General features: G+C 48.6%; 3 protein-coding genes across 9 annotated transcripts in view; 1 reads left to right on the top strand and 2 right to left on the bottom strand.

The window, feature by feature from the left end:
• CDON (cell adhesion associated, oncogene regulated) overlaps positions 1 to 18,223 on the bottom strand; it is a 242,908-nt gene extending 224,685 nt beyond the window's left edge. Inside the window, exon 1 of the mRNA XM_021926733.2 lies at positions 18,183 to 18,223. The gene's annotated coding sequence lies outside the window, so the exon portion shown is untranslated. The remainder of the gene's footprint in view (positions 1 to 18,182) is intronic.
• Positions 172 to 26,444, bottom strand: RPUSD4 (RNA pseudouridine synthase D4). 3 transcript variants are annotated; one of them, XM_009187632.3, is made up of 8 exons: positions 26,216 to 26,444; positions 25,649 to 25,814; positions 24,270 to 24,471; positions 20,488 to 20,581; positions 20,268 to 20,412; positions 19,032 to 19,129; positions 18,183 to 18,457; positions 172 to 632 (listed from the first exon to the last, which is right to left on the bottom strand). In XM_009187632.3, the coding sequence occupies exons 1-7, from the start codon at positions 26,402 to 26,404 to the stop codon at positions 18,218 to 18,220; spliced, it is 1,134 nt and encodes a 377-aa protein (XP_009185896.2). In that variant the 5' UTR covers positions 26,405 to 26,444; the 3' UTR covers positions 172 to 632; positions 18,183 to 18,217. The 3 variants fall into 3 exon arrangements, with proteins under 3 accessions (XP_009185896.2, XP_009185897.2, XP_003910979.2); XM_009187633.4 differs by lacking the exon at positions 172 to 632 and adding an exon at positions 4,472 to 7,866; XM_003910930.4 differs by lacking the exon at positions 172 to 632 and having other exon boundaries at positions 17,237 to 18,457.
• FAM118B (family with sequence similarity 118 member B) overlaps positions 26,440 to 26,606 on the top strand; it is a 50,346-nt gene continuing 50,179 nt past the window's right edge. For 4 of the 5 annotated variants that reach the window (XM_009187631.2, XM_017949090.2, XM_009187630.2 and 1 more), the window contains exon 1: positions 26,440 to 26,596. The gene's annotated coding sequence lies outside the window, so the exon portion shown is untranslated. The remainder of the gene's footprint in view (positions 26,597 to 26,606) is intronic. The other variant, XM_009187626.2, reaches the window with a different exon arrangement.

Here is a 26,606-nt window from a genome sequence, read left to right as displayed (position 1 = left end):
AGCCCACCGCATGCATCCCCACGCCCAGTCCCTCCCGCTCCGCCCTGGCCGGCACACAGAGGCTGGGGTGGAGATCGAGTGGTCCAGAGACGGGCGGGTGACCTGCTGGACACGCCCACCCATACCCCAGACTTGCCCAGTGCCTAATGTATGGAATGCACTCAACACACGTTTGTTAAATGTGGTGTTTATAAACGCATAAAACTGGCATTTTGTAGTTGCTGCAGCACAACTGGTACTTGGAAAGCAGTGCTGATCCCTTCAGAGTCCTGGGGAGGAGAAAAGGCAGTGACTGCCGGGTGCCCCAGACCAACTTTTCACCTCTCCTAGCCTCTGTTTCCTCCTCTGTGAAGCGGTTACCAAGGTGATTAGACGGAGCGGGCCACACGAAAGAGCCTAGCTAACGACTGGAACATTGCAGCAGTGCAGTCAGTGTTCACGAACCCACAGAGGGCAATGCAGACAGCATGTCACATGGAGCTAACTCTGCCCAGGCACAGTGGCTCACGCCTGTAATCCCAGCCACTCGGAAGGCTAAGGAGGCAGGGCAACTTGAGCCCAGGAGGTCGAGGCTGCAGTGGACCATGACTGTGCCACTGCATTCCAGCCTGGGTGACACGAGGAGACCCTGTCTTAAAAAAAAAAATTTAAAAAATTAAACAGAGTTAACTTCAATTATGATGACAGCATGGAGGCTGGCAGGCATGAGGGCTGTCAGACCACACAGAAGGACCTGAGGTCCTCGGGAGGGTTTGCAGGTGGCTCCTGGGGAGATGGGGGCCTGGAAGCCTGGACCTGAAGCAGGGGCTTTAGCCAGGCCCAGGGGCTGTGATGGAGCAGAGAGAAGCCTCACGCCAGGCCTCGAGTGGAAGGGGCGTCTGCACATCTGGGGCCTGGGGAGAAGCAGGCCTGGTGACTCAGTACGTGTCCAGCAAGGGAAGGGAGCCGGGCGAGGCAGGGAGTGGTCAGCTGGACGCCTGCTGGACTTCCCCCAAGGAAGGCTTCTGGGTCCTGACTGAGGGATCGTGAAGTGCTGAAGTGCCTTGAGCCCAGGGGCCCATGACTGGAGCTGCCCCTACCATTTCTTTCCCATCTTCAAGCCAGTTTATGAGTGACTGAAGGGTCCTAACTTTAAAGTGTTACCTTAGGATCATTCCCCAGGGCCCCATGCATACCCCACTCCCCTGCAACAGCAGAGCCCTGCCTCACCCCTCCTGGACTCAGTGCAGCGCTGGTGCCCATCTCTGAGTGGTAGAGGCTCCTGCATTTCTATACAGCAGGGGCCTGGGGAGGCTGGAAGGGAGGTAGAGGGGACCGGTCATCAAACATTTGCAGAGCAGGCTCAGTTTGTTTGAGAGAGGAGCTGGTGGAGACCATCAGAGGCTAAAGTCCACTACTGCCCCACAGAGCCCCGGCTGCAGGATGCCAGAGAAAAGAGCACCATTCCTGCCTCCGTCTCTGTGAAGGGCATCCCGGGCTGGGACTGGATGAGGTGAAGGTGGCTCCTCACTTCCCTGACCAAGGCCCTGCCCGTGGCTCTGACCACCCTCTCCTCGCCTCTGCCCATCCCTCCTTGCCTTCCTACACAGGTCTTGTGGGGGCTCAGGGCACCCCCATCAGCACCCCTGCATCGTGCGGCCGCTGCTGGGCCTCCCCTAAGAGGGACTCTCCCCAGTGAAAGGAAGGCTGGAGAGAGGACGGGGCAGAGGTTGCCACCCAGAGGAGAGAAGAGAAATTAACACTGAAGGAGAGACTGGAGAGAGAAAAGAAGAGACAGAAAATGAGAGGCAGGGAGGGAGGCAGGTGCGAGGGGACAAGAGTGTAATCTTAACAGAAAGGAAGGCACTAACCAGAGAACACGTGCTGGGGCACAGAGGGATGAATACCTACAAACGCTGAGAGTCAGACAGGGACAGAGACTGTGGCAGGGACCACAACAGAGGCTGACAGATGATGGGCAGCCTGTCATCTTTTGGAGCCAGGCCCTGTTAGGAGAATTCTTGGCCTCAGTTGATGCTGGTGGCAGGACGCAGTGCGCCTTCCCTTCCATTTTCCCAACTGGAACCCTAAACGCAGCTCCAAGATCTCCCCATCCTCTCTGAGGTTCCGGCTGCAGTCAGACCCCCAGGACAGGTCAGCCAGGTCGCTGGGCCTGAGTGGCCCCCCCAGGGCCCACCTTGGGCAGGTGGGGGAGACCGTGGGCTGCCAGGAACAAGGAGCCCCCAACAAGTACAAGAAGGACCCTAAGGGCCGGGCACGGTAGCTCACACTTGTAATTCTAGCACTTTGGGAGGCTGAGGCGGGCGGATCACGAGGTCAGGAGATCGAGACCATCCTGGCCAAAATGGTGAAACCCCATCTCCACTAAAAATACAAAAATTAGTCAGGCGTGGTGGCGTGCACCTGCAGTCCCAGCTACTCGGGAGGCTGAGGCAGAAGAATTGCTTGAACCCGGGAGGCGGAGATTGCAGTGAGCCGAGATCGTGTCACTGCACTCCAGCCTGGTGACACAGCGAGACTCCATCTCAAGAAAAAAAAAAAGAACCCTGAGACCCACCAGCCAAACAGACCCTCCCACACCCCTTCCAGGTCTGCACCGGACACAGCTGTGCTAAGTGGTGACCTGAGACCTCGGGAGAGCGGAAGCCAGGGAGCTTCTGGGTGTCTTGATGTTGACAGCTTGTCTGCTGCTTAGAGACTGGTACTTCAGTCACCGGCTGAGAGGACTATCGGGACGGGGCAGGCTCCAGGGGTGCCACAGCCCCGACCCCTCAACAGCTCTGTGCTACCTACCCCGCCTCCCTGGGCTTTCCGACCTCTGCCCTCTCCCCACGCTATGGTCCGGTCCATTCCCCTCCATTCCATTCGCTCCCTTCTTTCTTTTATCCATTCCACCTCTGGTGCCCCTTCTCCACCTAAACTCCACCACCTTCCCCTCCACCCCTCCCTTCCTCTCCACCTAAACTCCAGGACACCACCTTCCTCTGTTACCCCTCCCTTCTCTCCACCTGAAAGCTCTCAGGACACCACCCCTTCCTCTGGAGTGCCCCTCCCTTCTCTCCACCTGAAAGCTCTCACCACCTCGTGAAGGCCCCTCCCCACCCAGGCCGCACGGGCACTTTGCTAGTGATCTCCTGATGCCTGGGTGCCTCTCCTGCAATCTCTCTGAAACATGTCAGGTGTTCCAGGACAGGGCTACAGCTGCATCACGGCACCCACTAGAGACAACACACAGCCTGGGCCCCTAGGTGATGGGTGGACAAATGAGATGTGGTCAGGATTATAAGCCACACCTCGCCTGACTGGTTCTCCACTTCCTTTTTGTCTTTGCACCTTGATGGCAGGCGCACTGAGTGCAGAAACTCTATCTTCTGCTTCCTTGCCCTCTCCCTAGTTTCAGACAATGTTGTGCATGACAGACACTTGCTGACAGGAAGAGGGGTCAGAGTCTTGCTGTGTCCCAAGGGATCCACCTGAATTCTTCAAGGACCCTGTGTTCCGGGCACCAGGGACAAAGCCAGGTCCATGTGTGGCTTCTTTCTTTTCTAGGAGCTGCAAGTTGGAGAGATGCCCTGCCCTCCCCAAAGAATCCCAAACCCTGGCCTGGAGTTCATTCAGGTGGATTTCGGGACAGGCCAGAGGGAAGGGACAGCAACGGAGAGCTGGGGATGGGGGCGCTTTTCCTCGGAAAATAATGAGGCAATTAGAGGAGGCCCAGAGCAGTTCCAGATGTGGCGGCTGACTGCTGAGATAGTGACGTGTACTTCTAACATGTCAGCACGCTGGGGACTGAGGCTTTCTGCAGCTGCTGCAGCTGTCACCTGGCCACACTGCACTGCTGCGGTTACCTGGCCTAATGGTTTTGGAATGAGCTGGGCTGGGGCCCACAGCCTAGAACTCTGGTCTCCAAAACTTCTTGCCAGAAAGAAACTCAACCTCAATAAGAGCCCCATCTGATGAGGGTTGTCAAGACATTCACCATCACCTGCCTCGCCTTGAAGTTCAATCCCCTCCAGGTCAAGCTTTCAGGGGAAGCTCAGAGCCTGGCCCTGAGTGAGCGCTGGGGACAGAACACAGTGTGGTTGGATGTGGCCCTAGGCCCAGAGTTGCCTAAAGTCCAGGCACGGGAGACAGGACAGGGATGAAGCCCCTCCGACAGGAAGCAGCCAGTGGCTGGCACTAATCAGGTGCACACAAAGGTGTCTGTGTTCCTGTCTGGCCCTCCCCAGCGGGCCTTGGACCCTGCCCTCTCCATCCCGTATATCCCAGGCGTCCTGAGCTGCCTGGCCTTTTCAGCGATGACTGGGACAGGACACCAGCACTGACAGCTCTTGTCACAGCCCCCCAGGCCTCATTCATGCTGGAGAGGCGAGGACAGCTTAATTCCCAAACTCAGACACAGGACTGCCTGCCGGAGAGCATGGGGCTGCCACTGACCCCCACCCCACCCTCCCCAGGAGGCAGGCACCTGGGAACAAAGGCCCTGGTGTCCCCTCTGCTCTCCTCCCTCCTCTGACCTCCCCTTCCCCTCTTTCTGCACCAAACAGCAGGCACTGATGGCAGTTAAATTGTCCAGGGATGAGTGATGCTGGGCGCTTAGGAGGATGAGAAGGAATGAGCTTTGGACATGATAACCTCAACCCTTCCCTACTCCAGCCCCCATTTGGGGACAGGGAAAGGAATTGATGTCAGATGCAGGGGGTTCGCTTAGCCCCAGTATTCTGGGCTTCTGGCCCCCAAACCAGGAACCAAGGAGCACTGGCTTCATGCCAACACCTTCAAACCAGCCCACACTCCATGTGGAACCCAAGGCCCTTCAGGAGCTGTCGGACAGCCCCAGGGAGCTGCCGGCCATGCTGTGTTCTCCTGGCATCTTCCCATTCCCAGGCCAGCCACCTTGGCTGGGGGTATCTGCCATGACCTTCACTCCCTGAGCCCTTGGTCTTCGCATCCATGGTGACCAATCCCAGACGGGGGTTCCCCTAGTCCCATCCAGTTTGGGGAACAACTGTGCCCCTCCCATTTTTGAGGCCATCTCCTAAGCTAGCCTGCAGGCTCCTCATGTGCTCCTGAGGTTTGAACAAGCACCTGGGCAGGACCTGCCCTCTCCCAAGTCAAAGCCACTAATTCAGCTTGGAATGCCCGTCTCCACATGCAGTAGGGAGGAACTGACCCCCCTGTTCTGCTGTTCCTTTCCTAGCTCTCCCCCAACCTGCAGTCAGAATAGCAGAGTTAGAGCTGTTCTTCATTCCCATTAGGACTCTAGAAAGACTAATGGCCCCAAAGAGCGTAACCACGTGACCCACCTCCTCTCTAGAAAAGCTGCTAGAAATCTAATCAGGCAGCAATATAGCACTGGGGGTAAGTCTGTGCATCCAGGCCTGTGTCCTTGCTTTCTGGGTGCGTGCCCTCGGGCAGTCTGCCCAAGCTGATTTCCTCATCTCTGAAATATCTCCTTCGCGGAAGTGCTGCGGGATTCAGTGAGCTCACGCGGCACAGCCCCAGCACCGTGCCTGGCTCGCTGCGAGTGTCCGATGTAAGCCAGCCCCTGCTGCTGTGGCCACCTTCCCCAGCAGCGGCTGGTGTGTGCTACGGGCCGGTGTGTGCTATGGGCCGGCGTGTGCTACGGGCCGGTGTGCGCTACGGGCTGGCGCGCGCCGCGGCTGGCGCGTGCCACGGGCTGGTGTGTGCTATGGGCTGACTGTGTCTCCCAAATTCCTACATTGAAGACTCAACCCCGGAACCTCAGAATGTGACGGCCCTTGGAGATAAGCCTTTAAGGGGGTGACTCAGTTGAAATGGGGCCTGGAGGATGTGCTATCACTGACTCTGACCAGTGTCCATGTAAGAAGAGGTGATCAGGTCACAGGCCTACACCAAGGAGAAGCTGTGTGAGGGCACACAAAGCAGGTGGCCATTGGCAACAGAGAGGCCTCCAGAGAAACCAAGCCTGCCAACACCTTGATCTTGGACTTCCAGCCTTCAGAACCATGAGCAAATGAATTTCTGTTGTTTAAGCCACTCAGGCTGTGATATTTCGTTCCGGCAGCCCGAGCAAACTAACACAGCATGACCAGGCCCATCCCTCCCAGCCCACGCACCGTGCAGGATGCCAGGCCCCAGAAAGGACGGGAAGGCCCAGGGCAGGATAGTAAAAGGCCCGACGTCCAGGTCCCTTCTGGGAGGCTTCACTTCCAAGTACAGTCTGGATTTCTAAACTGGATCCAAATATTGAGTTTCTATACTGCCCTTCTCTGAGATGCTGAATTTGTGGGTTCCAGTAAAGGATTAGGGATGTTATGTCTTCTTCTAAATAAGTAATCTCAGCATAACTAGCCTCAGGGTCCTGAAACTAGAAAGGATCTCAGAGATTGTCTTATCTAAGGACTGAGATAATCAACTTTGTCTCATCTGCCCATTTTACAGGTGAGGACAATGAGGTCTGGAAAGATGGTGACATAGCTAGATAGTGGCAGAATTTAAAAAGAACCCAGTTGCCTTGTCTTTCCATTAGGAGACCTGCCTTTCTGCTCCAAGTGCACACTCGCTCATCCCTGCTTGGGATCTGGGAGGGCTGGAGAGAGGAGAATCGGGACTTCTCTTTCGGTCTCTCAGCACCTGGTTCACTGGCGACACAGGTTAAGAGTGGGGCTCCCAAGTTAGACGGACAGGTCAAAACCTAGTTCTGCTGTACACAGATGTGACCTCGGGAAATCAATGGACCACTCTGGGCTTCATGTTCGTCGTCTGTAACATGGAAATAAAAACGAGGAAGAATAGTATACCCCTCACAAGGCTATTACTGGGAACTTTTAAATGTAACAGGCTCCACACAGGCAACAAAGGTCGAATACAGAAATCACCATGAGTGTTGGGTTTCGGGGTTCCGTGTGGGAGTAGGGAAAGGAAGAGCGAGTCTCAGCTGTGATCACAGGCCCTCTACGCCTCTTGCTTTCTCTTGTGGAATTTTCTTTCCTAGGCTGGAGAAGTAGGGTGACAAGGGAAATCTGGCTTATAACTCCAGAAAATAAACCCAAAGATACTTCTGGAAAATTCTGTAACTTTAGACAGGAAAAAGGCCAGACTCCCCGGCAGGGCCAGGACAGGCTGGCAGCCTCTCAGGCATGGCCTGAAGGAGGCCCTGGTGTGAGACAGAGGCTCGGAGGGCCGCACAGAGCCCAGGGCACAGTGGCTTGCTCCCACCCTGTCCTCCTGTCGCCTTCCGTCTCCCAACCTCTCTTCTCCTCTGTCTTCTTTCCCACAAAGGTGGCACCTTCAGTGGCCGGTGAGTCCCTGGCAGCTGTGAGTGAGTGAGACCAGTCTTGGCAGCTGTCTGTTGGCAATGGAGTTGGAGCATCCCAGCGTCCCGGTGGGGGTGATGCTCACAGCCTGAGGCCCCTCCCAGCATGGGGAGACCCTGATTCCAAGGGGGAGATTCTCGCCTGACCCTCAGAGCGGGCGCTGCATGAAGTGATGACCACACGCCCCTTAAAGCCAACTGCAGAGAAAGTGGGTGGATGGGTCTGGTCACCACAAGCTCCTCGGAACACAGGCTGGAGGTTTGGGATGAGGGGCCCAAGGCTGTCCACCTGGGCGGCAGAGAGGCCCGAGAGGACAAGAACCGGCCCCAGAGAACAGAGAGATGAAAGGGGTGACGAGGACAAGCTGGCGTCTTCCTGGAAGCCTGGATGAGAGAGGAGACAGTACCAGCCGCTCTCCCCGTGGGCCTCCCTGCTGCTTGCTCCCTGACCTCGCTGAGCACATCAAAGCGGGAACCCCTTCTCCCAGGCTGGCTCCCTGAATGGCCCAGGTCATCACTGGCTCCTTGAAGCTGCTGACGGACAGATGGTAATCGCTCCCAGCCTGCTGAAAGAGGACGCGGCTCCAGGTCAGAGCTGGGCCTTGGTGGGCTCCCTGCATGCGAGGCTGTCTTGGCTGCCTCCTTCCCCGTCCCCCTCACGGCTCCCTGGGACAGTCTGGTTAGCTTGCCTTGGGGAAAGAGGGTGCTCGGGTAGCTCTGACGCAGGGGTTCAGAGGCCCACAGGCGCAGCAGGTGAGATGTGCAGAGACCTCAGGGGTCTGAGGACCCCTCAGTCCATGTCAGACAGGCCGTGGGAGCGGCGGAGGATCGTGCAGGGAGGGCAGAGGTGAGGCCTGCCCTGGGGAAGTTCATCACCCAAGAACAGCAGAGGATGAAGGGAACAGCCGGGCCGGCACTCACACACTTAACGTGTCGAAAACACGTCACTGTAGCAGAGGCGCCCAAGCTGCCACGATTACTTTCCCTCCACTATTTAGTAAATAATGCAGGGAAATCATCCATTTGCCCGATTTTACTTAGTCAAAATTGTACACAACTATCAATCAGTGCATCTGATCAACAGAGATAGCAACTTTTTACTACATTAAACCAAAATTAAATCAGCAAAGAGCTAAGAATGCTTGACGTTTAGCTACAATGAACTCACGTGGTAGGTTAATGCCTGTTTCTATTAGGCTTTTGGGTAGCTGAGGACAGCTTGACTATATTTTCTACTTTTTTATAATGAACATGTAACAAACACTCTTATCACTGAGTGTGTAGGAATCAAATTCTACTTGAACTTCACCTAAAAAGCCCAAACCGGCCGGGCGCGGTGGCTCAAGCCTGTAATCCCAGCACTTTGGGAGGCCGAGGTGGTAGGATCCTGAGTCAGGGAGATGAGACCATCCTACAAGCTAGCCGATTGGGAAACCAGTCTCTACTAAAAATACAAAAACTAGCGGTGAGGTGGCCTGTAGTCCCAACTACTCTGGAGGCTGAGGCAGGAGAATGGTGAACCTGGGGTGAACTTGCAGTGAGCTGAGATCCGGCCCTGCACTCCCAGCCTGGGCTGACAGAGCTGAGACTCATCTCCAAAAAAAAAAAGCCCAAACCATGACCTCCTACTACTCCACCCCCATGAGAGAAGAGAAAACCCAGCGTCAAGCCAGTTAAAAAAGTAGGGGGCCGAGATTTACAACGCGGGAGTAGCCACGGCGAGGGTTATCGGGGGTTAGAGAAAGACAGTAAGGCTCTTGTGGGATGCTAGATTTGATTAAAATCCCTGCTCCGTTTTTTGGGTAACAGCCTGGAAGGGATAAGCTGGAGTACTGCTGCCATCTGGTGGCAACATCAGAAAATGCGTTTTACCTCATTCATATTACTACAATAATAAAACTACATTTTACCCTATGAAATTGTCTATATTTGACCCAGTGTAACCATCAAAAATGAAAACCTACAAAAAAATTCCACTTGGGAAAGAACAGCCTTCAACAGAACGGTGCTGGGACGGCTGGCTAACCAGTCAAAATTGGACCCCATCCTTACACCACACATAGAAATGATTTAGGATTACAGACCTAAATCTAGAAAACCCTTAGAAAAAAACCCAGAAGGAAATCTGCAAGACCTTGTATTAGGTGATGGTTTCTTAGATATGACACCAAAAGCACAAGCAACAAAAGGAAAAATAAATTGGATGACATCAAAATTGCAAACTTTCCTATTACAAATGATATAATCAAGAACGTGAAAAGACAATACAAATGGAAAAAATATTTGCAGACAATACCTCTAAGAAGACAGTGGTATCCAGGCTGGGCGCAGTGGCTCATGCCCGTAATCTCAGCACTTTGGCAGGCCAAAACAGGTGGATCACTTGAGATCAGGAGTTCGAGACCAGCCTGGCCAACATGGCGAAACCCCATCTCTACTAAAAATACGAAAATTGGCTGAACATGGTGGTGCATGCCTGTAAACCCAGCTACTGGGGAGGCTGGGGCAGGAGAATCACTTGAACCCAGGAGGTGGTGGTTACAGTGAGCCGAGATCACGCCGTTGCATTCTAGCCCAGGCAACAAGAGTGAAACTCTGTCTCAAACAAACAAACAAACAGACAAAACCAAAAAAAAAAAGTGGAATCCAGGATACATAAAGAACTCCTACAAATTAATAATAAAAGCAAATAACTGAATTTTAAAATGGGCAAAAGATTTGCATAGATATTTCTTTAAGTTGTATAGTCAATAAACACACGAAAAGATGCTCAGTATCATTAGCCACTAGTGAAATGCAAATCAAAACCACAGTGAGAAACCAATTCACATCCACTAGGATGGCTATAATCAGAAAGGTAACAAGTGCTGGTGAGAAACCGGACCCCTCGTACATTGCTGCTGGGAATGTAAAATGGTGCAACCCCTTTGGAAAACAGTCTGGCAGCTCTAGAAACAGAGTTGCCATATGACCCAGCAATTCCACTCCTAGGAAGGTACCCAAGAGAAGTTAAAACACCCATCCACATAAAAGCTTACACATGAATGTTCAAAGCAGCATGATTCACAATTGTCAAAAAGCGGAAACAGCCAACAACTGATGAATGGATAAACAAAATTTGGTATATCAATACAATGAAATATTATTCAGCAATATAAAGAAATAAAATATTGGCCGGGTGCTGTGGCTCACACCTGTAATCCCAGCACTTTGGGAGGCCGAGGTGGGTGGATCACTTGAGGCCAGGAATTCAAGACCAGCCTGGTCAACATGGCAAAACCCTGTCTATACTAAAAATACAAAAATTACCCGGGCGTGATGGCACATGCCTGTAATCCCAGCTACTTCTGAAGCTGAGACATGAGAATCACTTGAACCCAGGAGACGGAGGTTGCAATAAACCAAGACTGCACCACTGCACTCCCAGCCTGGGCCACAGAGCGAGACTCTGCCTCAAAACCAAAACAACCAAAAAAAGAAGTGAAATAGTGACATATGTTACAACATGAAGGAACCTTGGACACATGACACTGAAAGAAGCCAGTGGCAAAGAAGCACATATTGTATCACTCTGTTTATACAAGACATCTAAAATAGGCAAATCCATAGGGAAATAATCTTTCTATTTCCGGAAAATAGATTAGCAGTTGTCTACGGCTGGGAGTGGGAATGGGGAGTGAGAGCTTAGTGCAAGCCACTGCCACACGCTGCATAGAAGACAGTGTCGGCCTCCTCGCTGGTCTCCACACTCTTATGTTTCCCGACAAAGTACTCTGCAGCCCTCTGGTGAAGATCTTATGGAGTGAGCTGGGAGTAGGCAAACAGCCCAATAGGCGTGGAGGGTGGTTAGTCCTCGAGAAGTCGTATGAACAATGTGTGGGTTTGGGGTGCACAGATACATCTAGGAGGTAGGGGCATGTGTGTGGACAGATTGATGGTGGTGAGAAGGCAGGGGCCAGCTGAGCTTTTAGGGTGTATCTGACTGAGTACAGGTCACCATGGCCGTGTCCTCACAGCATGTGAAAATACCTAAGAAAAGGCCGGGCACGGTGGCTCACACCTGTAACCCCAGCACTTCAGGAGGCCAGGGCAGGCGGATCACCTGAGGTCAGGAGTTTGAGACTAGCCTGGCCAACATGGTGAAACGCCATCTCTACTAAAAATACAAAAAATTAGCCAGGTGTGGTGGCAGGCACATGTAATCCCAGCCACTCGGGAGGCTGAAGCAGGAGAATTGCTTGAACCTGGGGCGGGCAGAGGTTGCAGTGAGCCGAGATCCCACCATCGCACTCCAGCCTGGGGACAAGAGCGAGACTTCATTTCCAAAAAAAAAAAAAAAAAAAAAAAAGCAAAAAAGAAAATACCTGGGAAAGAACTTCACCCATCTGTATAATCAAAATCCCTTTCCCCCTGCAAAGATGGCAGCAGATGCCAGTGTGCCACAGCAGGTGCCAGGAGGGAAGTGAACAGAAATATCCGAAGGCCTCTTGCCTGAAAGGACCCTAAGGCCACAGCCAACAGGGGCATCTATGCAGACAGCCACCAAGGATGGTCACTCGCTGGGGGACAGCAAGGTGAAGGGATCCCCAAGGGAGGACATCAAGAGATGACTAAGGGAGTGGGGGATGGAAAGGAAAACTCAGAGTTCTATAATAATTTGCCTTGCTTTTGTCCTTGTTTCCTGGGAGAGAGAACCTAAATCCTCAGAATTTCCCAAGTGATGGTAACATCTTTGTTATTCATGATGGGCCCTAATAGTTTATGCTAATGTGAGGACTCACGCGGGACCTTAGATTCAGGACGGGGGCTGGCCATGCAAAAAGACCGACCTCGTGATTAGAGGGTTGGCACTTTGAGCCCAGCAGAACTGAGTTCAACAATGTAGCCAATAGTTCAACCATGACAACATAATGAAACCCCAATAAAAACTCTGGACACCAAGGCTTGGGTGACATTCCCAGTTGGTGATGCACATCCATGTGTTGGGAGGGTGACATGGTAGGCAGAGGACATGGTAGCTTCATGTTGGAGACTCTCCCAGACCTTGCCCGTGCATCTCTTCTTTTAGCTGGTCCTGATTTGTATCATTTTATTGCTACAGCAAAGCCACAATAGTAAGCATAGCCAGCGCTTTGCAGAGTTCTGGGAGTCATTCTAGTGAATGATCAAACCTGAGGGGTTTGTGAACAGTCTTGAATTCGTAGCTAGTTGGTCAGAAGTACAGGTGGCTGGGAAACCCCAGAGCTTGCAGCTGGTGTCTGAAGTGAGGCAAGTCCTGTGGAATGTGCATTAACTTATGACATCTGGCCTAACACTGGGCAGCTGGTGTTCAAATTACATTGCCCTGAGCCAGCAGACTTTGCACCCCACTGGGAGAAAGCTGTCTGCATCCCCATGGCATGCTTTGCACAAGCACTAGCAGGAGGCCATGTTTTTGTATATCCTACCAGGCACTCTGGCTAAAAGCAGTCCAGAGAGCTAAGGACAGCAGACTTAGAAAACATGGTGGGAGGCTGCTCCATTTGCCTGTCCTGGTTAAAACAGGTACTCCCTCCCACAGTGCTCTATCCCCAGGAAGCTGGGGATGGTCTCAACAGTCTGTTCTGAGTTTGGTTTCTGGTGGGAACTAGCAGGTTGTCTATGATCCTATTTCTAACCCACTATACCTTTCCACCTTCCAGACCTACCCCATCATAGCTGAAGGGTGGGGATGGTGAAATTGGTGCTTAGGAGATATTAAAGAGGGAAGTGCATTTTAAGAGAAGGGTTTTAGAGGGAACTGGTAAACAATTAGTGGCTAATTGGATTTGGAAGCTGGTGCAAGGGAGGAGTCAAGGGTGAGTCCCAGGTCTCTGGTGATGCCATCTAAACTAAGGCAGGTAAGAGGACAGGAGCAACAGGCCTGGAGAGGGAGCTCCCAAGGGGAGATGACCACAGGCAGATGGATGTAAGATGAGGAGCTCAAGGGGGAGATCAAGGTCAGAGACAGACTTGCGGGTCATCAGCACACAGGTAGAGGATTCCCAAGCTGGCCCAGCTCTCCCTCTGGGAGAGGGACAGGATGCCAAGATAGAGCTCTGGGGGGCACCATGATGGGGCCCTTCAAGGAGCCTGGAAGGAGGTCAGATAAGGAGATGCAGGAGGAGTTCATGGAATCAAAGTGAGTGAAAAGCTCAGAGTGGGCGATTTGGTTATCAAATGCAAAGACGTGTGATATGAGGATTGAGAAAGTGCTCTGTGGGCTTAGGTTGGGCGTGCCTAGCACGGAAGAAAAGTGACTACCCAAGAGCTGGCACCTGGAGCAGCAGAGCCAGTGCTGCCACCAGAATGGGCACTGGGAGAGCCGGCCTCCCCCTCTCCTGAGCACAAGCACCTCCCGGAGCTCACAGCAAACACAATTCCCACGTGGGCAAGGAGCTGCTACTTTTCATGGCAAGCCTTTAGTTCTTGATTTTTCATTTTGATTTTTTCTTATTCTCTTTTCAACCAGAGTCATTTGAGCAGAATAGTTCTTGATTTTTTAAATCACATGCATATTGAACTTCGATAAAAATAGAAATTTAAAAAGCCCATTTTCTTATACTAATTACTGTATATGACTTAATACTAAACATATATTTTAGCTGGCTCTAATCAGTCTTTCAAAACAGATGAAGCTCATTTTAGGCACATTCCAACCTCCTTTGCTGTGTAACCCATTTCTCAGGTCACACTAACATGTGGTAAAATTCCTCTTACATTATTGTCAGTGATTAAAGATAGACACTGGGCCGGGCACAGTGGCTCACGCCTGTAATCCCAGCACTTTGGGAGGCCAAGACAGGCAGATCACTTGAGGTTGGGAGTTTGAGACCAGCCTGACCAACATGGAGAAATCCCGTCTCTACTAAAAATACAAAAATTAGCTGGGCATGGTGGCACATGCCTGTAATCCCAGCTACCTGGGAGGCTAAGGCAGGGGAATCGCTTGGGAGGCGGAGGTTGTGGTGAGTGGAGATTGTGCCATTGCACTCCAGCCTGGGCAACAAGAGTGAAACTCCGTCTCAAAAAAAAAAAAAAAAAAGATAGCCATCGTACCTAGCAAGACCTGCGCTCGGGCAGTCCAAATCCCACTAAGAATCCGAGAAATGTTAATCCTTTCTTTAGGCCTAAGAAAACACAGAAAGGAAGAACTTCATCATCCTTCACCCTTGCCTGCCCAACCACAGCAGCAGTGCGGGATGCTACATGGTTTCTGCAAGCCGCTCCCCATCTTCCCAGCCGACACCTGCAGCCCTGGTCTGTGTCCAGACCGCGGCATGCGGGCTACTGCCTGGTCCCTTTGTGGTGCCTCCCTGGGTACCTGGGATTTCATCAAACACCCACAAGACCAAGGGTCTCTTCATCTGTCTCCCTGAATTAAAGTCAAAGATCAACATTTCTTAAGTGTCACATTCCTGTCCCTTTATCTCGAGAAGCATCATTTACTAGAAATATAAGCAGTCACACTAGAGCCTGCGGGCTGAATGTGGCCTGCCATCTGTTTTTGCATGACCTGTGAGTTAAGAATGGGCTTTACCTTGTTAAATAGTTGGAGGAAAATGTCAAAATAATAATTAGCGTTAGGGACTGAATTGTGTCCACTTCCCTTCCCCGCTCAAAATTCATATATTGAAGCCCAACCCCTAATGGATCTGCATTTGGCAAAGTTTACAAACCAGCGGGTGCCCCCCACCTACCCAACTCCCATTTCAGAGAGTTGGGTCCCACCTCTGTGGCCAGTGTCCTGGGCCAAATGGCCCGACCTGATGAGCAGATTCCCACACCTTGTCCTCCCTGCACGTCCGGGGCGGCGTCTATTCCCAGACCATAGCACCCTGGGACCCCCAACATGGGATCTGACTTCAGATAAATCTGCCACACTTTTTTTTTTTTTTTTTTTAAATATGTAGTGAGACAGAGTCTCTCTCTCTCTGACACCCAGGCTGAAGAGCAGTGGCACCAGCATGGCTCACTGCAGCCTCCACCTCCTGGGCTCAAGTGATTCTCCTGTCTCAGCCTCCCCAGCAGCTGGAACTACAGGTGTGCCATCGTGCCATCATGCCTGGCTCATTTTTGTACTTTTTTGTAGAGACAAGAGTTTCACCAAGTTGTCTAGGCTGATCTCAGAACTCCTGGGCTCAAGCGATCCTCCCGCCTTGGCCTCCCAAAGTGCTGGGATTACAAGCATGAGCCACCGTGCCCGGCCTACCATACTTCTTAACACAGGTCCTTCTCAAGCTCAGATGGTAACTAATTACAAGCAGATGACATGACCTAATATTTGAAGTTTCTCATGGTGTGCTTAAATGTTCTATTAATTTTTAAAAGGCCATTCCATATTTACAAATAAAAGTTATTTCAAACACAAATACATTTTAAAAAACCATGCTTTTATGGCTGACGAATCAACACACAAGAGCATTTCAGTTGACTCTGCCTACCTACAATCACATTCCCTGCACCCTTAAAGTTGCAGATCAACTAGGTTGTCTGAAGTTGTTGTCCTGGTCCTTAAGCACCCCCATGAGTCAGTCGACACTAAAGAAGACAGTCCTTTTATGGAGGCATGGAACCGCTGCCAGAGAGGTCTGGGAAGGTGCAGCAGGGCAGACATCTGCCCCAGTCTCCAATGTGGTGACCCCGTATCCCAGGGAAGCTTAGGAATTCTCAAAAAGTCAACTGTCACTAGCTTGGTAGCTCCCAGTTCAGCAACCAACACAAAACCCAGCACTAAAGCGCTAAAAACTCACAAAGAACAGCAAAGCAGCATTTGTGACAAAGCCGGGCAGAAATAACGACACAGCTGGTTCTCAGTTCAGCTCCAACGTGCCCGCTTGGGGAACGACAGTCCTACCTCACACTTACTTGTCAGTAAACCACACAGCTAACCAAATTTTCCCAGCTAATGAGCTCCCTGAGATGAGTGAATGTCCCCAGATACCTGCAGCCTAGTCAATATTCAGTTTGCCAAATTAAAGTCTAGAGGAGACCATATTTATATATAAGAATATAAATCGTCTGTCACTTCTCCAAATGTATCCTGACTAGCTCCTTCTTTTCTCCATTTTCCAATTCTAACTTTTATTTCCATCATGTATTCTTCTAAGATTGTTCTCCTTTTTTTGAGACAGGGTCTCACTCTGTCACGAGGCTGGAGTACAGTAGCACAATCATGGTTCACTACAGTCTCAACCTCCTGGGCTCAGGTGATCCTCCTGGCTCAGCCTCCTGAGTAGCTGGGACCACAGGTGTGCATGTGCCAACACACCCAGCTAATTTTTGTGTTTTTTGCAGTAACAGGGTTTCACCATGTTACCCAGGCTGGTCTTGAACTCCTGGGCTAAAGTGATCTGCCCACCTCGGCCTCTTTGGCCTCTTCGGCCTCTCAGAGTGCTGGGATTATAGGCGTGAGTCACCGTGCCCAGCCTGTTCTCCATTCTTGTGGGTATTCCTGTTCATCTGTTTCCCTGAATTAATGTCAATTATCAGTATTTCCTAAGTGTCACATTCTTGTTCCTTTTTCTTGACTAGCATGGTTTACTAGAAATAGAAACAGCAGCAAAAATATTTAGGTCTTATATAAACAAATATAGTTATCTTGTCTGTGCTTTCAAAGTTAAATTTATTATGCACAGTAATGGGTACCATGGAGTCAGGGAAGGGGCTAGAAAGTGGCATCATCTGTACACAGGGAACACATAAAGACTGTCCCGGGGTGTACCTCCCTAACTGTGCTGTCACTCCAACTTTCTTTGTCAGAAAGAAAAAGTAGTGTGAGGTGTATTCGTTTGCAAGAAACAAGGTGGCAGCTGGATGGACCAACTGAGCAGGGAGGCCAAGGTCATTTCCATCTATCCCTAGTGATGTTCAGTAGAGCCCTCCCCTTCCTGAGACCCAAGAACAGAAGATATGCTTCCACAATAGAGATTTTTTTTTTTTAATGGCAGCACTCTCCTAACTACACATTCACGGACCAACCAAAGCCATCTCCAAGTCTAGAAAGGACACATACTACACGCAGCTAAAATGCCAACCACTGATCCAGAATTTTCAAGATGGCACCTTTCCCCAAACTTCTATACCATTCATTAAACATAGACAGCAAACTGCTAGCCTGTAGAGCAAATTCAACCTGCAAGTATTATTTGCTTAGCTGCCTAAGCGTCTTTAAAAATTCGATTTAGTTGGCAATACACTGGGAGGTTTCACACAAATATCTAGGTTTCCAGCTTCTCTGAAGAAATAAATGAGAAAATCCATTCCCACATGGCAACAATCAGCTGGAGCTAACAACTGTTAGACAGCATGCCGCTCCCCGCTACTGCCTTACATCCAGCCAGCTTCGTGTATGCATGTTACCTGCCTGCCATTCACATCTGCTCTCCTTGCTCAGCAAATGTCCCACCTCAGCCTCACACTCAATACCCTTGCACAGGTTCCATAATCAGAGTGCAGAGGGCCACCCACACTATAGCTGGACAATCCCTGGATGCCGTGATATTTGTTAACCATTATGTTCTTTCCAACCATGGGAACCTTCCTAAGAGCTCAAGAGCTTCACTGCTGGATAAAAACAGTTCCTGATCCTGGATTCTGTCCTTTAGTTTTCCTTTTCTAGTCACTGCCCCAGTCTGCCTGGCCCTGGGCTCTGTTCCACATTGGCAATGAGAGCCCATGGCAGGGAGACTTCCAGCAGGCTTTTCCACAGTGCAGCCAAACTATCAGTAAACAGACTTTGTTCTCCATTAAAAGCCCTGGAACAGCTGAGTTGCTTCACCTTATCCCACCTGGCTCTTATGGAGTCTGTTCCAAGTGAGAAGTTAGCAAAGTCCTGTAAACAAAGAACAGTTCAGAGGCCAACCTGCGCTCCCAGGTACCAGGATGCTCCCATGGTCTTCACTGTGCTCCCAGATGTTCGGCTTCATTGTTCTCATTTTGATCCTGATTTGGCATTTCTAAACCCAGGCGGCGCAGGGAACATACAAAGAAGCGAGGAAGTTTGCAGACCAAGGTGAGATCCTCCTTCCTGGACCCCAGGGCAGGGAGGATCAGCTGCTGGGCATGCAGGTGAAGGGGGATGTAACGGGCCTTAGACTGTTCCAGCCCCAGCTTCTTCAGGGTGCCCACGGACAGCTTCTATACAAAGAAAGGACAGACCCTTGAGAGCAAGGCCAACAGTCCACCCTCGAAGAACATGCAAAGTCAGGGGACTTCCACTTACAGGGAACCAACACTAACCCCCTGGAAGACACAGTCATGGAGAGCCTGCTTCAGGGGCATGTCTAAGAAGGGCTCAGAACCCAGGTGAGGGAAAAATGACCACACCAAAGACATTCTTTTTGGCCAGTGCTTTTTGGCCTACCAAGAAAATGGGCTGTGGTATAAGGATGAAAAGGCTTTCCCCACGGTTCTTTAGCAGTAGCATGAAAACCTGCTCCCAGTCTTCAGAAACACCCCTCCATTTGTCCACAGCCTCCTAACAAAATCAGACTAAACAAATGTAACAGTAAGCTTTTCACTAACAGATCCTGCAGTTCCACGAGGACAGTAACTGACTGCTTCTAAATTTCTCTAAAAGCAAGATAACGAGCTTGGTACCATGTCTGAAGACAATGAATAGGCTTTGCTGTAACTCACTTCAGAGATTTAAGAAAAGGAACGCCTAAGTTCTCTCCCATATCTGTTGCATATTGGGTCAAATTAGTATTACCTGGGGGGCCAACCTGTTCCAGTCTGAGTACTTGTGATCACCAAGTATTGGACAATCCAATCCAAAAGACAAGTGAACTCGAAGCTGATGTTTTATTCCTTAAAAGAGAGAGAAAGAAAGAAAACTTGTGAGGAGCTACAGAAACAATACCAGTATTGGCATCTGCTTCAAATCATATTAAATCAAAGTGCAGTAAACTGGCCAGGTCCCAACTATAATAAAGTATAAAGAATAATACAGCAAACTATAAGCTATGTAGCACCAGCTAGCTTAGGAAGTAAACGTTGTAAATACCCTAAGTATGCCTGTCCACCACAATTCCCTCTTTCCACCATAGATAACCAACATTATGAACTTGCCGTCTACCATTACCCTAACTTTTCAGTAATTTTACTACATAATGGTAAGTAGTATTGATTTGCACATTATTTGAATTGTAGTAAAATATACATAAAATTTCCTGGTTTAACCACTGGCATTATACTAAATGCCAAGTCAGTGGCATTAGGTGTATTCACACTGTTTTTGCGACTGTCACCACCACAATCTCTAGAACTTTCTCATCTTCCCAAACTGAAACTCTGGACCCATTAAACAACAATTCCCCATTCATCTCCCCTCCTTTACCCTAACCTAAGATTTTGGCAACCACCATCTACTTTCTGTCTCTATACATCTGACTCTTCTAGGTACCTCACATGAGTGGAATCATACAGTATTGGCTCTTTTCTGCCCGGCTTATTTCACTTAGCATAATGTTTTCAAGGTGCATCCATGTTGTAGCAAGTGTCAGAATGTCCCTTCAATTCTTTGAAAGCTGAAAATAACATCCTATTTTCTGTATATGCTACATTTTGTTTCTCCACTCATCCCCCAATGGTCACTGGGATTATCTTCACCTTTTATTACTGTAAATAACACTGCTATGAATATGTGTGCAAATATTTGATGATTTTGAGTATATACCCAGAAGTGGAACTGCTGGATCTTACGATAATTCTATGTTTAATCATTTTGAGGAACCACTCTGCACAGTTTTAATAGAGGCATTCAAACTGTTTGTATTCTTTTGCTAGTCACAACCATCCCTATGGGAGTCCCCGTAGCCTCAGATCAGCACCAGAAGCACATTCTCACACAAGTCAGCCATAGCACCAGCTGCTCGGAACGAGGCCCCGGACAAAACCTGGTGGCACAGGGTCGTGTGATCCCACTGCGGAAGAGTGACACTCTCACCTGTGATGGGCTGGAGCTCCACAAGGGCGGAGGAGACAGTACTGCTGAGCACCTGGTACCGAGTTACAGCAACTTGTGCATTCCGGCTATGCCGCACTTTCACCATTTTCCCATTGTCCATGCGGTAGCTCGGGGACAATGTCATCTGAAGCCAAAGAAATCAAGATATGATTCTCAAGGAAGAGCAGCAACCCCTGCCTCAGGGAGGCTGCCTGCCCACCTTGTGGTGCTGCTGCTGGCCTTGCGCTTCCTTCTCCACAATGGGGATGTCCACGACTCCTGCTGAGGGCATGGGGACACGCACAGTGATGGCCCTGGGGGTGACACAGATCACTGCTTTAGCCAACCAAGCCAGAGAAGACCTCCTAGATTTGGCCACTTAGAGGATTTCACGCTGGACCTTCTGCACTAACACGTGATCTCTTATGATTGAAGGGTCATGCAAGATTCTCTTGGTGTAATGCTTAGCCTGAGAGCTGATAGATTTCACAAGCTTATCTTTTTTACTCTTAAAGTCATACATGCTAATTGTAGAATATTTGGGGTAAAAAAAGAAAAAAATTATATTAATAACATGGTCTTCCCAGCCTTTAAAAATGGATAAGTACAGTTAAAATTATGATAATATAATTTTGTATTGTTTTTCTTTTTCAAATAATAAAAGATTGTAGATTCTGACTGCATGCTAAATGAACAAATGAATAAATAATTGGATGAATGAACCTAAGAAAAAATTCAGAGAACTGTTCCTGGCTCATTTGCCACATAGGTAAAACAGGAGGGAACTGTACCCAAAGAAGTCACAGGGGCAGGTGCAGTGCCTCACACGTGTAATCCCAATACTTTGGGAGGCCGAGGCGAGTGGATCACTTGAGGTCAGGAGTTCAAGACCAGCCTGGCCAACATGGTGAAACCCAATCTCTACTAAACACACACACACACACACACACACACACACACACACAAAAATCAGCCAGACATGGTGGCATGCACCTGTAACCCCAGCTACTTGGGAGGCTGAGGCACAAGAATCGCTTGAATCCAGGAGGTGGAGGTTGCAGTGAGCCGAGATCATGCCACTTCACTCCAGCCTGGCGACAGAGCAAGACTCCGTCTCAAAAAAAAAAAAAAAAAAAAAAAAAAAAGAAGTCCTAGGAACCACAACCACAACTCAATAACTCATTCCAAATCACTTCTGTTGGTGCTCTCCCTCTCATGACCTCACAGACAGGTAGGAGACTGTTTAATCTGTCTGTATATTTATGCCTCTTTCAGGTCAATGATGGGAGATTCTCTCTGGGTACCTGGTGGTCTGTTGTATAATCACTAACCAAGGGATCAAAATCCCACTCAGACACACTGTTTCACAACGTAGACACTCCATTTCAGTTTGAGCTACTATCTGGTACATTTTATCGTATTTTATAGAGTTTATAGATCTTCTGTGACAAGATTGCCCTTCCTAATGATACGACACTACAACTCAAGAATGCTCAATCAGCAAGACCCAATTGATTGATTTCAATTCCTCCATGAACCTGATACCGAGAATGGTTACCAATTTGGAACCTTAATGGACATTTTTCACAAATAACATAACATGTATTTTATAGTCTTAACATTTTGATAGCTTGAATAGATAAAATAAGTCTCTATTTTTTATTTTTTAACTGTTCCTATGAACTAGATACTGTTAAATATTTCACATGACTCAGTCTTATTTAACCATCTCATAAATCCTATTATTTCCATTTGTCATATGAAGAAAACAAAGCTTATGGAAGTTTAATAACTTGCCCAAGGCCCCACAGCTGGTAAATGACACAGTTGAGAGTTGAACACAGATCTTTTTGAGGTCTTAGCTACTGTCCTAAATTCCTCCATTCTCTATAATTTTATTATAGTTGTTCTTAAATTTGATTGTATATCAAATTTTAAAATACAGATGCCAATCCCCACAACCATCAGACTTATGAATGAGAACCTCGTGGGTAAGTCTCAATCATACAGAATTTTAAAGGGCTTCTCAGATCACAAAGTATCTGCAAAATCTGTAATCTAAAAAGGACAAACATTCAAAATATAAAATGAATACTTACAAATCAAATAGAAAATAATAAATAGCCTGGGTCAGACACATTGGCTCATGCCTGTGAGCTGTAAGTGCTGTAATCCCAGCACTTTGGTGGGCGGATCACTTTAGGTCAGGGGTTCAAGACCAGCCTGGCCAACATGCTGAAACCCCATCTCTACTAAAAATACAAAAATTAGCTGGGCATGGTGGCGTGCGCCTGTAATTCCAGCTACCTGGGAGGCTGAAACATGAGAACTGCTTGAACTAGGGAGGAGGTTGCAGTGAGCCGAGATTGTGCCACTGCTCTCCAGCCTGGGCAACAGAGCAAGACTCCATCTCAAAGAAAAAAAAAAGGCCAGGCATGGTCTTAAAATACATAAATAAATAAAAATAATAAACGACCCAATAGAAAAATAGGTAAAAGAAATAAACAGTCTGTTTCCAAAAAGGGAAACTCAAATAGCCAATAAACATGTAAAAAACATATAAATTGGTAGCCAACATCACTGTTATGTAAGAAAATAGAAAATGTCTTTTTTTTTTTTAACTTATCACAGTGGCAAACCCTTAAAAATGCTTTGGCTGATAAGGGGAAATGGGTACTCACCACTGCTGGTGGGAATGTAAACTGATAAAACCTTGGTGGAGAGCAATGTGAGTACTATTAAAATTTAAATATACACACCATTCAGCCCAGCGATTCAATTTTTAGAAATTTACCCTAAAAATACATTCACATATTATTTGCAATAGGCTCTAAAAAATGAGAAATTACCTAAATATTCATCAGTGGTATTTCACAGAGCAATTAAAAAGGAGACAGCTCTAACTGTACAACACAAAATGCTCTAAGATATATGATCCAAGGGAAAACCGCAGGATACAAAACTGTGTGTAAAACACAGTACCATAGGAGTAATATGCTTACATATGCTCGATAACTCTGGAAGTTTACACAAGATACCAGTCACAGCGATTGCCCCTGGGGAAGGGAACTGCACAGATGGGGAACAGAGGGTTTCTTTTTTGCTCATGTATCTTTTTTCTCTGAAAAACATTGAGGTAAACCTCTATGTGCTAACACAGAATGATCCCCAAGACATAGAATTGGGCAGGGGAAAGAGTATAATGTAAATTGTACAATGTGCTATATATAGATATATATATCTATGTACATATGTATCTACACACACACATACTATATACAGTAGACATGTATGTAAATGCATTGAGTAAGAACTAGAGGAATAAAAACCAAACTGATTACATGGGTTGTTACCTCAAGGGAAAAGACTAGAATGGCAGAGTGGGTGGATTCTCCAGGAGTTTTTCACATTATCTTTGTTGTTTGACTATTTTTATCACAGGAATAAAATCATATATTACTCGTATAATTAATTATTTTTTTTTTTCTTTAGAGACAGGGTCTCACTCTGTCATCCAGGATGGAGTGCAGTGGTGTGATCATAGCTCACTGTAACCTCAAACTCCTAGGCTCAAGTGATCCTCCCACCTTGGCCTCCCAAGTAGCTGGGACTACAGCTATGTGCCACTATACCGGGCTACCTTTTTACTTTTTATAGAGAAAAGGTGTTGCTATGTTGCCCAGGCTGTTCTCCAACTCTTGGCCTAAAGTGATCCTCCCACCTCTGCCTCTCAAAGTGCTGTGATTACAGGCATGAGCCACTATGGACAGCCTATGCTTGTATAATTAATTTTTGATAATTTTGATGTATACCAGAATTAAGAACCACTGTTCTATCAGACTTAATATTCTAAGCACCAAAGCTGTTGCACATACTTTTTATAATCTCGCAGGTCCTAGTGCAGTGCCTTCTATTAATTGGAGTTTCTGCTTTTAATGGATAAATAGGTGAAAGAAATGCCTCCACTTATACCACCTCTACTGCCATCAGCAGGCCTCATACCAGTACTTCTTCACCACCTGACGGGTTCTAAACAACTCTTGGACTTGATGTGCCATGTCCTTGTCCCAAGCCAACACCATTACGCCTGTGGTTTCCTTGTCCAGCCGGTGGCACAGATGCAAGGGCTCTGCCTTGTGGCCATGAAGCATCTTTGCCAGGATAGGTAGTACATCACTGATGCAGAGCTGGACCCCAGGGCCACCTAAGAAGGAAAAAGCCAAAGATTTGAGTGGCCAGGAAAAGATCTCACCAAAGAACTCTTCTTGGGAGAAAAGCCCTTAATGGATAAACTGTCAACATTTTCTAGAGCATTACTACTGAAGTGTGGTCCAGAGACTAGCAACAATGGCATGTCTAGGGAGCTTATTAGAAATGAATCTCAGGCTCCCAACCTAGACTACTCAGTCAGAATCTGCATTTTACAAGCTGTCCAAATGGTTCAGAAGCATAATAAAGTTTGAGAAGCACCATTCTAGAGCACGTGGCTTTCCTCTCAGACATACTTTGCAAAACCATGAGGCCTTCGAGAAGCATTAAATAAGAGTGATTAGGAGGATAGGCTTCGGGGTTAGACATTCCTGGGGTTCTAGTCTACTCTTCTTACTATCCATTTTTCTGACCTTGGACACATTACTTCTCTTTCCAACTTTGCTTTCTCATTATAAAATGTAAATATCTGGAAAACAACTTCATTGGAGAATGGGAAGGCAAAAAACTGTTGTGAAAATAAAGAGAGAAAAAAATTATACAAACACTTGGCAATGTCTGATTTAGTTCCTTGTCTTTATGAACAACTATCTCCATGTCTCCCAGAAAAGCATTACCTTCTTCTAGCTAAAACGGGCCTTTTCCCTCTGCAAAATTCTTTCGCAAATGCATTTTTTAAATCAGTCTTTCCTGATTCACCTCAGCTGTCCCTGACAACTACATGCAACATTTGTTGAAAGACATTTGAGCGTCCACTAAATTCCAGTCACTCTGGGGTTGTATATTACATATACTCCCACATACATATACACACACACACACACACACACACCCTTTTTTCTTATGTATCATTTTCTCATTCCCAGTTTTGATGGAAGATAACCTTTAGTCTAGAATCACATAGCCTTTGTATATCTCTACAACGATCCCTGTGGTCTGCACACAGCGTATTCCACGAATTGCTGCTTACTGTCAGATGTTTAGAAGCGGAGGACTGTCTTATTTATTTATTTCTGTGTCCTCGGTGGTTCCTTATATTGGACGGTAGTCTACAAAGGTTTAATTAATTTGAACGCAAGGCTTTAGAGTGCACCACAAGTAACGTCTCAGTTTTCCTCGCTTGTAGCAGAAAGCAGCCGCAGGTCCCTCTCCCATTCCCGCGTGGTCCTTACCATGCACAGGGAGACCGTAGGGCTTATTGATGACCACAAGGTTATTGTCCTGGTGGACAATTCCTCGGGTCAGTGCCTTAGCAAGCACGTTGGGGTGGACTCGCTGCAGCTGCCGTGTGAACCGCACTATTTCTTGCACTCTCCGCTGAACAGGGTTTGTGGACACCTAGGGAGAAAGAAGGAGCTGTGGGGAATGCCTGGTGCGGAAGCGGTGGAGACGACCTTACACAAAGCTCTGGGTGAGAATGAGTGGGGAATGACTCTCTTTGCATCAGACCCGCGCTCTCCTCGAATAATCTGAGAGCAGGGGTACCAGGGGTACCCGTTTGTCTAACCTGCGTACCCACGCAGTGGGTAGGACCTAGCCTGACAGTAGCCAAAGACCCAGCTCACGGGAAAACACCGTACCCTTACTGACCCCTCCCCTCCACCTTCTCCTCATTCTCCCACCTTGCGTCTGGGCTATTGACTCACACGCTTTCAGTCAGAGGACCCTCCTACCTACTCCGGGTCCGGGAAACCAATGAGCGCACTGTCTCTTGGGAGTTGTGGTCCCTTCGGACTCACCGGCTTCTTGTTTGTGTCTTGTTCCCGTTTCTGGGCTCGGAGCCTCTCCGCTAATCTCTGGGCATTTACGGATGTAGAGGCAGCGGCAGCGGAACAAAATGGCTTTGAGACGAGACTGAAGAGACTCCCCAAACCCTGGCCGTTTCCCCGGATCCAGAGGCCCGACGCCTTCCATCTGGGAGCCGCCATCTTGCCAGGAAGGGAGGGGCGAGCCAAGACCACGTGGAGAAGGGCGGCAAGAGTGAGGCGGGAGTGGGTGGACCCTGCAGGTCACGTGGTGCGGGGTGGGGCCTGGACGAGTCACGGGGGTTAGGTGCGCGCTCAGTGCGGCTGCGCCGGCCGGTAGCTGCAGCTGGAGCAGTGGCGTTTGGAGGAGACTCGGTGAGTGTGT

The sequence above is a fragment of the Papio anubis genome, chromosome 12 (genome assembly GCF_008728515.1).
Source record: "Papio anubis isolate 15944 chromosome 12, Panubis1.0, whole genome shotgun sequence".
Classification (NCBI taxonomy): Eukaryota; Metazoa; Chordata; class Mammalia; order Primates; family Cercopithecidae; genus Papio; species Papio anubis.
This window is presented reverse-complemented; position numbering and strand designations above follow the sequence as displayed.

Excerpts from the sequence above, each read along its gene's own strand:
- RPUSD4 (XM_009187632.3), bottom strand. The coding sequence starts at position 26,404 with ATGGCGGCTCCCAGATGGAAGGCGTCGGGCCTCTGGATCCGGGGAAAC. Across the intron at positions 25,815-26,215 it reads AAGACACAAACAAGAAGCCG|GTGTCCACAAACCCTGTTCA; the intron begins GTGAGTCCGAAG and ends CTTTCTCCCTAG. Across the intron at positions 18,458-19,031 it reads GGAACAGGTTGGCCCCCCAG|AAGCTGTCCGTGGGCACCCT; the intron begins GTAATACTAATT and ends TTCTTTGTATAG.